The sequence below is a fragment of the Myotis brandtii genome, unplaced genomic scaffold (genome assembly GCF_000412655.1).
Source record: "Myotis brandtii unplaced genomic scaffold, ASM41265v1 scaffold123, whole genome shotgun sequence".
NCBI lineage: Eukaryota > Metazoa > Chordata > Mammalia > Chiroptera > Vespertilionidae > Myotis > Myotis brandtii.
In genome coordinates this window covers 9750976-9762962 of record NW_005354291.1, presented here as the reverse complement: position 1 = coordinate 9762962, position 11987 = coordinate 9750976, and the positions used below count along the sequence as shown (strand labels likewise).

Sequence of the window (11987 nt, the reverse complement as noted above, 5' to 3'; positions counted from 1 at the left end):
GCTCCTCCCGTGGGGGGGGGGGGGGGGGCATTATTAAAATTGGCAAGTAAACAAACATGTTTAAGCTATCCCTAAACTTGGTTTGAGAAATATCCTTGGCTTTAATCAAAAATACCTGGGAAATATAGAGTTAATCCTGAGAGATGTTCTGCCACCCTCATCACTGGGGCAGTTAGGCACCATAGAGATTCCTGAGTGATTTAATTCTTTACAGAAAATTTGGATCTCATCTTGAGTCGTGGTATATATGGAAATATCATCAGCTTTAACTAAATTTCCTTTGTCAAAATCTTAATATTTTTGGTTTTTCTCCTTAAATCATTAACTGTATGACCATCACTATACCCCTAAAATATATAGGTAAAAATCCAGTTTTTTTAAAAAAAACAAATAGCTCATATTAAAAAGGTTAACTCCTGAATGACTCAGATGCTAAAACCAATTTTATTTAGTTTTCTCTTTTTTCCTAAAGCAGATTGATGAAAGACCATCATGGATGGAGGAATAGGTGACAAATTGGTTAGTTTCCAAACTAGAAGCAAATTCCCACCACTAATGGAAAAATTCCTACTGGAAATAATGGCTTTACTTCTTTTCACAAATTTTTCTGACTCTTGTATACTTTGAATGACCTCACTCTAAATTTGTGTTGTCTGACACATTTCTTAGGTTGTTGGTGGTTGGCAGAACTAGTGAATTTCAAGCCCTGTACACAGTAGTTTTGCATGCTGATTTAAGAAATAGTTTGTAGTGTTGTCCGTTGCACTTTGCTCTGCTTCATAATGATAATTACATTTGGAGGAAAAGTACTGTAGTCTCAACTGGTGGTGTTACTATTGCTCTTTGTAAAACTGTAATGTGGTTGAACTGTGAACATGGCATTGTGTTTTTGGAAAAAAATATGAAACAACCATTGATGCTTAATGTTTTGGATAGACGTATGTTTTACTTGCATGCTTTAAGAAAGTGCAGCTATCTTGAAGCTTTACAAGTTTGGAGCTGGCAAAGAGCATGCAAAAGAGGGGATGCTATTCATTATGTTTTGTTTTTTTCCAAATTCGTCCCCATTTTGCATTTTCCCCCCTAAATTTAAAGAAATCATATCCCTTTTTCATGGCAAAAGACGAACAATTACATCTAAAGTTTAGAAGGAAAGCATGTATATTAGTAATTGTATTCACTAGAAAGGCATCTAATTGCCTGGCTATTAAGCCGTATTATATATTTTACAAAGGAAATATGAAAATGCATAAAGTATGGCTTAACATATATCTTTTGGTAAAAGTATATATTTTTAAATCACTTTAAAATGCGTAAATCATTTTGCCTCTAGAAAGGGAAGTTGCATTTTCATTTTTAGTGTTTAAACTCAGTTCTTTTTCTTGTTTTAGAATTTAAAATAGTCTAATTTACAATTAAAGCTGCATTATGTTTGACTTCTAAAAGAGCAGAGATGAACTTTGAGACCAATTTTTTGCAGAGGAAGTTTCCATTTCAGTATCAGAATCAGTGACACACATTGAAAAACAAATATTGAGTTGTCTGGCAGCTATTTATATATACCTCTGTGTATAAAGTTAGAGTAAACTTGTGGTGGTTACTTTAAAGTAAATTCACACATTTCTTGGCTTTCTTATCACAATATCTGATTCCTGGAAATCCAGGGTTTTCATATTTTGAGTTAGATTGCAAAATTAATACTGCTATCCCCATTTCATATGCCTTTTAAATTAACTTCTTTCAAAGGATGAATAACAAAATTTTATACTCTGCTGTGCCGTTTGTCAAATTGAAATAATGTCTATAGTGAAAGTCAAAAGTTAATGGGAAGTCTGTCTTGTATGAGACCTGAAAAAAAATTTTTTATGAAACGCATCCTCTATGATTATGTAACATCATGCAGCTTTAATAGACTAAATCTAACCTTAACTGTCTTAAGTTCAACTTCATTTCATGCTTCTCAGCCTCTTGTTACAAATAATGGCCATTAACTGGAAACTTGGGAAACTAACCAGGAGGCTTTTGGAATACTGTATGTAATCTCTGCCCTACAGCAAAAGCAGCGCTGCCCTGTGCTGGAGGACCAGTTGGTGGATCTGGTGGTTTACGCCATGGAGCGATCTGAGACGGAGGAGAAGTTTGATGATGGGGGAACAAGCCAACTCCTGTGGCAGCATCTCTCGAGTCAGCTCATTTTCTTTGTGCTTTTCCAGTTTGCAAGTTTTCCACATATGGTCCTTTCTCTTCATCAGAAGGTTAGTACTAAATCTTTTGTTAGAGAGCTTCGCCTGTTGATGAGTATGTTTTAGTCTGGCATGGACATTGTCTCGTGATTTCAGCCCTGGAAGAAGTTCTGAGTCCTACCTTATGTTCTGCTCAGTGCTTATGTGATTTCTTAACTTCATTTTCTTATCATTATAGACACTGGATTTTGTAATTCGTTCTTTATATTTGCAGTGCAAAGATCAGGGAGTACAAGAGGAAAAGACACTATAGGACCCTCAATGAGCTCCTTACTAGTGGAAAGATAGAGATATAAACAATTTGATTATAATTTAATAGTTTTCATAGTGAAATAATGTTTCCCTGAAGGGAATGAAGAGTCCCAATTAGAGACATAGGAGTGGCTTTATCAAAGAGATCTTGAAGCTAGTTAGCACTAAAGGACAAATAGAAATTTGCCAAGAAGAAAAACTGGGAAAGTGTTTTCATAGTAACAAGTTCATCATTTGGAAAGGTATAGAAGTTTTTTTTGATAATCAGTCCTTGAGGATTTTAAATTACATTTGATTTTAGCCAAAAAGTTGAGAAGCTTGAGAATTTTAAATTAAATTTTTTTTTGTATGATAAAGCATTCCTCATGTTTTGATGAGATATTTTTGGTAATTATCCCATATTAAACTTGATTCTCATGCACATGTGATCAACTTAATTATGTCCTAAAACATTTAATTTTTGATATGTATAGTTTTAGTGGGGATCAGGGAGGAAAGATATGTTATATTAAAATAATTTAAAAGGCTTTCCTCGGTGTGTCTTGAGTTGAGACTAAGTAATTAGCAAATGCCAAAGTTAGATGCTAACATTCTGAAAGCAGGGTTTCTCCTTTTTGTTTTTTTCTTTAAATGTTGCATCCAACTCTTTAACTAGCTGTGTAGATATATATTTAACCATCTTCTACAGTTAGCAGGACGAGGACTGATCAAAGGCAGAGATCATCTGATGTGGGTTCTCCTGCAGTTCATTTCTGGAAGTATTCAGAAAAACGCACTAGCTGATTTTCTTCCTGTCATGAAACTCTTTGACCTTCTGTACCCAGAAAAAGAAGTAAGTTTTACTAAATGGTTAATGTGGTGAGTGAATTATGTCTAAATTATGCTTAAGGATTTTAGTGTGATTTTGTGAAAAGAGCACTGGATTTGAAAACTGGAAATCTGAGTTTTTACCCCAGTTCTGTAACTAACCACAGTCATGGAATGGGCATTAGGTCTCTCTCATCATCAGTCTACTCATGTCTAATGAAGAAATTGAACTAAATTATTTTTGAAGTTTATCTTAAATCACAATGGAACATTTAGTATAGCAAATTTTTTTCCTACATTTTAAGTAGGTTTACAATTTTAAAAAGCATTATACTGTTTTTATCTATACACATCATTGAATGGCCACATGATATTAGTGTCTGTGAATATCTTTTGTTTGTTTGCTAATTGAGTGTGTCCCCCTCCGTGTATTATTACATAAGTATTTGAGTAAAATATGGCATGTACTATGATTGCCATTTTTTAAACATTTTATTATAGGATTTTCATCATTTCTTTTTCTTTTTTAATTATATAAGCTTCAAGTGTACAACATTTATAATTCAGCATCTGTATACACTACAAAGCAATCACCCCCAAAAGTCTAGTTTCCATCCATCACCATACAGTTGATTCCCTTCATACGTCTCAGCCACCTTTCTGTAATAACCACCATTCTGTTCTCTGTATATATGAGTTTGTTTTTGTTTTATGTTGTTTGTTGGGGTTATTTTTTGTTTTGTTTTTTAAGATTCCACATGAGTGAATCAAATGCTATTTGTCTTCTCCTTATGACTAAATTAGTGGCTGCAACAATTTACAGTCTCACCAACAGTGTACAAGGGTTTCCTTTTTTCCACATTCTCTCCAGCACTTGTTGTTACTTCTTTTTGTTGTTGTTGTTTATAGTAGCCATTCTAACATGTATGAGGTGATATTTCATTTTGGTTTTGATTTGCATTTCCTTAGATATTCATGGGAATTTTTCCCCCCAAATTTTCATTTATTGACTAGTGGCCCGTTACACGAAGATTCGCACAATAGGCCTTCTTTCCCCTGGTTGCCGGCACCAGTTTTCCTCCGGCACCTGGGACCCAGGCCTTTGGTCCAGCCGCAGCAAGCGAGGCTTGGCTTTTCTGCTCCGGCTGCTCCCAGCCCCTCTTTTTTTTTTTCCAGCTCCTTGAGCGGAGCCCAGGGTGGGCTGGAAGCCTGGGTTGCCCCCGGCGACCCAGGCCCCAAGCCATTCCTTGAGAGGAGTACAGGGCCGGCGGGAAGCTAGGCTTCCTCTGTCGCCGGGAGCAACCCTAGCCTCCTGCTCACTCCAGCTCCATGGCCGCCACCATCTTCAGTCGTCTTCAGTCTTCGCTCTGCGCCTGCATGTGCAAATTAACCGCCATCTTTGGGTTAATTTGCATAGTCTCTCTGATTGGCTGGTGGATGTAGCGGAGTGGCTGAGTGGTGGAGTGATGGTTAATTTGCATGTTTCTCTTTTATTAGTGTAGATTTTTGAGACAGGGAGATAGAAAGAGACATCGATTTGTTGGTCCACTTATTTATGCATTCAGTGGTTGATTCTTGTATGTGTCCTAACCGGGGATCGACCCCACAACTTTGGCGTATTGGGATGATACTCTAACCAACTGAGCTTCCCTGCCAGGGTATTTTATGGAAAATTTTAAATGCACAAAAAAGTAGATTTAATAGAAAGTAAACTCCTAAGAAATATGTTTCTTTTTTCCTTTTTACCTTGTTAATGCTGGACATTTTAAAAACAAATTTTTTAAGTTTTTTATGTTCTCAAAAAGTATATATGTAACTTTTAGAAATTTTGTGTTTTCAGTATATTTATCACATTCAGTAAGATTTCATAGTGTTTAATTTTTAAAGAATAGACATTTTTAAATGATTGTGAATGCTCTGTAGCAGGAAAAGCTTTGCTAAGCACCTGTGAATTTATTATCTTCTTGGTAACTCAGAACAATCTTGTAATAATAGTTTCAATGTTTCATTGCTGTTTTATCTTCTGATTTATATTACTGAATAATCAAAGAACAATTGGAAGTAAATTAATATAGCATATGTTTATTATTTTATTTATTTTTAAATATATTTTTATTGATTTCAGAGAGGAAGGGAGAGGGAGAGATAGAAACATCAATGATGAATTGTTGATTGGCTGCCTCCTGCATGCCCCCTACTGGGGATTGAGCCTGCAACCTGGGTATGTGCCCCTGTCTGGAATCAAACCCGGGACCCTTCAGTCCACAGGCTGATGCTCTATCCACTGAGCCAAACCAGCTAGGGCTATAGCATATTTTTAAAAGAGCTATATCAGAAGTAGATTAGTAAAATAGTTTTAATTAGTTAATTTTTCTCTTTCTGAAAATGTTTTTTAGTGTATCCCAGTTCCTGATATTAACAAACCTCAGTCAACTCATGCCTTTGCAATGACTTGCATTTGGATTCATCTTAATAGAAAAGCCCAAAATGACAACTCCAAACTACAGATTCCAATACCTCATTCCCTAAACCTTCACCATGAGTAAGTATTTGTAGCTGAACAGTTAATTGTTTTTATTTTATAAGTGGTGGATTATAGACTAATATTATTCTTAGTATTTGTGTAAAGAATGGAAATCCCCCCACATTCATTGGCAGTTAGGGGAACATTTAATGTGTATGTCATACCAAGAGAAAGTGACCAATATCTGCGTCAGAGAACAACTAGAAAATTAATCCTATTTACATTATATATATATATATGTACATATAAAACATATACTTTACTTTTATATGTCTTATATGTACATATATGTTTATATGTTTTACTTTAATTAAAGTTCTTAATTTCTAAAAATAATGTGAACATATTTCAAAATTTCTTAATACTTAGGATTTCATCATGATCTGACTGAGATGTCTTTAACTCCCTGGGCTGCCAGGGCTGATTGAGCTCATCTGTCTGGTGTGCTCCCTTACATCATTCCCTAAGCTGTGATTACTCAGAGGTGTCCTTTTTAGATAAGATTGGGCTTCAGTCAGAGGTATTGGGAATAGCTGAACTTCCCACCAAGAACTTCTAAAAAAGGTTTCATAAGAGACTATAGGATAGTCAGACTTCACATTTCATTTCGCTTTCATTTTATGAGACACCCCTTAACCATCTTTACATAGTGACATCTGTAATGAAGACATTTCATTGTGCTTAAGCGGATAGATAATAAATAGAACCCTAGTTCATGAATTTGTGAGTTATTTCTTTCTTTCTGAATCTTAGTGCTGTATGTGTAATACATACTTAAAAATACTCATTAATTGTTAACTTATAATTACTTAAATTCTTTCTGAAGTGCTACTTATACTTTTATATGTGTTTCTACTTTACATTTTGGACAGAAACTATAAAACCTGTAGGAATAAGTATAGTATTAGTAAATAATTGCATGAAATTAAACTTTTCTAAAAGTGCAAGTTAACTTCCTGGAAATTATTTGCATTTTTTTCCCTCTTTAATGGGACTTGAAATTTTAGGTTCCTACAGCAGAGTCTTAGAAATAAAAGTTTACAGATGAATGACTATAAGATTGCCCTGCTGTGTAATGCCTACTCTACAAATTCAGAATGTTTTACATTACCCATGGGAGCTCTAGTAGAAACTATTTATGGAAATGGAATTATGAGGATACCTCTTCCTGGAACGAGCTGTTTGGCTTCGGCATCTATTACTCCCTTACCAATGAACCTCCTGGATTCACTGACAGTTCATGCCAAAATGAGGTATGGGCTGTTTACTTGGTCCTGTGTCATGTAATAGATATCAGTATAATGTAGACTTGATTTAATGATTATGTGTGTGTTTTATGGTCAAGTACATTTTTAAAAAATAATTAGGATTTTTTATTATAAAATTATAATTTTTTATTATAGGATTTCTAGAATATACAAATAAACCCAAAGAAAATAATTACCATAATCCCTCCATGAAAAATAAGCATTATAAAGTTTTTGTGTATATTTTGAGTCATTTTTTCTATGTATAAATATATGAATTTATGGATTTTTTTAACAAAATGGGATCTTACTACAATACAATTTTATAACCATTTTTTTCCTCCATATAATCTATCAAACACCTTTTTAAGTTTTAATGTTCTTCAAAAATATCTGTTTTAATGGCTACAACAGTCTTTTGTGTGACTATAAATGATTTAAAAATTTTTTTTTTGTTATTTATTGATTGATTTGACAGAGATCAGTTTATTGTTGCATTCATTGGTTGATTCCTGTATTTGCCCTGACTGGGATCTAACCCACAAACTTGGCATATCAGGACAATGGTCTAACCAACTGAGCTACCCAGCCATGGTTAGCTCTAAATGATTATTTAGCCAGTTCCACATCATTGGACATTGAGGTTATTTTTTAACAATATATTTTTTAATTGATTTCAGAGAGGAAGGGAGAGGGAGACACAGAAACATCAATGATGAGAGAAAATAATTGATCGGCTGCCTCCTGCACTCCCCTCAACCCAGGCATGTGCCCTAACAGGGAATCAAACCATGACCTGGTTCATAGCTCGATGCTCAGCTCTTAAGTATTGGCTCAAACTTCAAATACTATGTAGGTCAATGAGAATTCATCTGTGGGCTTCTAAGTGGGACTTCAGTTCTAGAAAAGACATGCTCTTTTTCAGATAGCAAACATTGATAGAATTACACTCAGTGGTCGCCAACCTTTCGGAACTCCGGTTGGCGACCACTGGTTTAGAGCATGCATGACAGAGTTGAGGGAAGCACTGTTAGAACCTAACGTTTGGGTCTTAGCTGTGATTTATTAAGTAATTCTGTAACAAAAGTTAAATTTCTCAAATGGTTTTAATTACATATTTAAAAAAGAAAACATACTGTAACCATTCAAGCATGTTCTTGTGAGTTTACCCAAAGCCTGCTTTTCCATGAGGAGAGGGATCCTGATGCAATTGAAAGCACCATGGAAACCAGAATAGGTTTTAGGTTGGACAGTGCATCACTACCAGTGTCCTGGCAACTTAATGATTAAAGTGGGACTGATTCAATTCATATATTTAAGTTCAGATTTATACCAAGTTCCCTACAGGTAACTCCTGTATTTATGTCAAAAATAGGGATTTTTACTTGCTTTCCTTTTGTTTCTCCTCAGCCTTATCCACAGCATTGCTACCAGAGTGATAAAACTTGCTCATGCAAAGTCCAGTGTGGCCTTGGCTCCAGCCCTAGTGGAAACTTACAGTCGGTTATTGGTCTATATGGAAATAGAGTCTTTGGGCATCAAAGGATTTATCAGTAAGCCAGGACCTTCTGATGTTTATAACCATTGATCCATTCATTAATTCAACAAGTACTCTTCTAGGTGCTGGGGATACAGCAGTGTATTAGAGACTACTGCTAATGAGAGAGACATACAAAAAAACTAATAAATGAAATTGAAGTATATCAAATGATATCTTTTTTAAAAATATTTTTTTTTTACTGATTTCAGAGAGGAAGGGAGAGGAGTGAGAGAGATAGAAACATCAGTGATGAGAGAGAATCATTGATAGCCTGCCTCCTGCAGCCCCCTACTGGGGTTCGAGCCTGCAATCCGGGTATGTGCCCTGACAGGGAATTGAACTGTGACCTCCTGGCTCATAGGTCAATGGTCAGTGCTCATAGGCCAGACTCAGGTGATAAGTCTTATAGAGAAAAATAAAATAAACAAGAGGGATAGGGTCAGGGTGGTGAGTTGCATTTTTATGTAAAGTTATGGTAAGAAAAGGTTATTGGACTGGTGAGCAGGACGTGGTCATTGTTTTCATGCAAGAATCATGGTCCTGTTTGCTTCTTTCTGGTTTGCTCCTGGGACAGCAATGAATACTGAATCTGACTGGCAATATGGAAGGCGTTTTCCTGCATTGCAGAGGACAGCTTATAATATCTGTTAGCTATTATGTTGTTCTGAATAATAAATACTGTCTAGAATGGAAGTATTTTTCTGATTCATGGTAATTCTAACTTTCACCAATACAATATAATTTTAATTTTAACCATAGTTACACTTTTTACCAGATAATTGAGATCTGAATAAAACTTTCTTATGAGGGAGGAGGGAATAAGAGCATGTGTGATGCAATTTATGTGTTAAAAAGTGAGTCCTCTTGCTTCAAAACATTGGGAACCTTAATTTCATAAAAATAATTTAAAAAAAAAAAAAATAATTTTGAAAATAACTGAGAAGTGAGAACGGCTAGAATAATTTTCTTTTCAGACATATCTTGTGTTTTATCTTTCCAGATGAGCTTGATTATCAGTTGTCAAATTGCAGGGGGAAAAAGCAAACTTGGTATTATAACTATGATCTGGATTTTTTCCTTACAATTAATATAGAAGTTATAGAGAACATTTGAAAAATACGTGCACTTATATATGCCTCTGTGCATGTGTATTCACAATCAAATCTTTACATAGATTTTATTCAGTGTGACTTTCATGTCTTTTAATGCACAGCTTTTACTAATTGGTGTCTTAAATGATCTTGTTCCTTAAGGTCAGCTTTTGCCAACCGTTTTCAAGTCTCATGCCTGGGGCATCTTACACACACTTCTTGAGATGTTCAGCTACCGGATGCACCACATTCAGCCTCATTACAGAGTTCAGCTCTTGAGTCATCTTCATACTTTGGCTGCAGTTGCACAAACAAATCAGAACCAGCTTCATCTCTGGTGAGCTCACTGGAGATTGTTTTTCTTTAAGATTTATAAGAAACTTTGTTGGAGATGGGAACTTAAATCTTTGCCTTACAATATTTTTATGTAATGACATTGGTTAACAAAATTATACAGGTTTCAGATGTGCAATTCTATAATACATTGTCTGTATATTGTTTTGTGTGTTTACCGCCCCAAGTCAAGTCTTCTTCCATCACCATTTATCCCCCTTTTACCCTCTTTTACCTATCCCCTCTTTCCCTCTGGTAGTCACCATACTGTCATCTGTGTCTATGAGGTTTTTTGTTTGTTTATTTTTTGTTTGTATCTGCTTAATCCCTTCATCGTTTTTACCCAGCCCTGCAACCACCTTCCCCTCTGACAGCTGTCAGTCTGTTCTCTACCTGTGAGTCTATTTCTGTTTTGTTTGTTAATTTATTTTGTTCATTAGATTCCACATATGAGTGAAATCATATGGCACTTGTCTTTCTTTCACTGGCTTATTTCACTTAGCATAATGCTCTCCAGGTCCATCCATGCTGTCACAAATGGTTAGATTTCCTTCTTTTGTACAGCTGAGTAGTATTCCATTGTGTAAATGTACCACAGCTTTTTTTAGCCACTCATCTACCATTGGACACTTGGGCTGCTTCCAAATCTTGGCTATTTTAAATAATGCTGCAATAAACATAGGTGTGCATATATTCTTGTGTTTCTTCAGATATATTCCCATAAGTGGAGTCACTAAATCATAAGGCAGTTCCATTTTTAATTTTTTGAGGTAACTCAATACTCCTTTCTACAGTGGCTGCACCAATTTGCTTTCCCACCAACAGTGCACAAGGGTTCCCTTTTCTCCATGTCCTTGTCAATACTTGTTTGTTGATTTATTGATGAGAATCATTCTGACAGATGTGAAGTGATATGTTATTGTTGTTTTACTTTGCATTTCTCTGATGATTAGTGATGTTGAGCATCTTTTCATATGTCTATTGCCCAACTGTATGTCCTCTTTGTTTTGTTTTTGTTAATCCTCACCCAAGGATATTTTTCCATTGATTTTTAGAAAGAATGGAAAGGAGTGGGAGAGAAGAGAGAGAGAAACATTAATGTGAGAGAGATACATCCGTTGGCTGCCTCCCACACATGACCTAACCAGGACTGGGGTTGAGCCTGTAACCAAGGTATGCACCCTTGACTGGAATCAAACCTGGGACCCTTCAGTCCCCAGGCCAATGCTCTTATCCACTGAGCTAGACCAGCTAGGACATACATGTTCTCTTTGGAGAAGTGTCTATTCAGGTTCTTAGCCCATTTTTAAATTGGATTGTTTGTGTGTTTTTGTGTTGAGTTTTATAAGCTCTTTATAAATTTTATATATTAACCCCTTATCAGATGTATCACTGGCAAATATGTTCTCCCAGAGTCCAGCTTTTTAAACAGAAATTTATTAAGATAGTTGAGTCCTTGCCTTGGGATCTTTGGACTGAGCATAAGTACTTCAAAGACCTTTGGCATTATGTTCTAACTTAGCCCTTTACGATACTAGATTTAAACATACTTTGAATTATGGTTAAAGTGTCAATCATGTCATTTTGATTTTGCTCTAAATGAAAATATATTGCAAGTAAAAATAATGTAATTTTTGAAATGCTGTTTAAGTGAAATGTTTTAGTCCTATAGGCTATAGGTTACCATTTTCAAATGTGTAAGCATGTCAGGTGGTTTTCACTATAAAATTTGCCACTTCAGGTTTTAAAAAAAATTAAGCAAAGCTCATCTCACACAAAAGAGATTTATTTATTTATTTATTTATTTATTTAAATTAAAGAATGGCCCTAGCCAGTTTGGCTCAGTGGATAGAGCATTGGCCTGTGGACCAAAGGGTCCCGGGTTTGATTCCAGTGAAGGGCACGTACCTTGGTTGCAGGCCCCACCCACCTGTGCCCTGGTCGGGGTGC

At 35.5% G+C, this 11987-nt stretch overlaps 1 protein-coding gene across 2 annotated transcripts in view; it reads left to right on the top strand.

Moving 5' to 3' along the window:
• LOC102253541 (mediator of RNA polymerase II transcription subunit 23) overlaps window positions 1–11987 on the top strand; it is a 46353-nt gene that overhangs the window by 15274 nt on the left and 19092 nt on the right. The window contains exons 2-8 of one of the 2 annotated variants that reach the window (XM_014533827.1): window positions 473–519; window positions 2055–2255; window positions 3184–3327; window positions 5699–5844; window positions 6834–7079; window positions 8484–8626; window positions 9867–10041. In XM_014533827.1, coding sequence (XP_014389313.1) covers window positions 493–519; window positions 2055–2255; window positions 3184–3327; window positions 5699–5844; window positions 6834–7079; window positions 8484–8626; window positions 9867–10041 — 1082 coding nt within the window. In that variant the 5' untranslated portion in view covers window positions 473–492. The remainder of the gene's footprint in view (window positions 1–472; window positions 520–2054; window positions 2256–3183; window positions 3328–5698; window positions 5845–6833; window positions 7080–8483; window positions 8627–9866; window positions 10042–11987) is intronic. The other variant, XM_014533826.1, reaches the window with a different exon arrangement.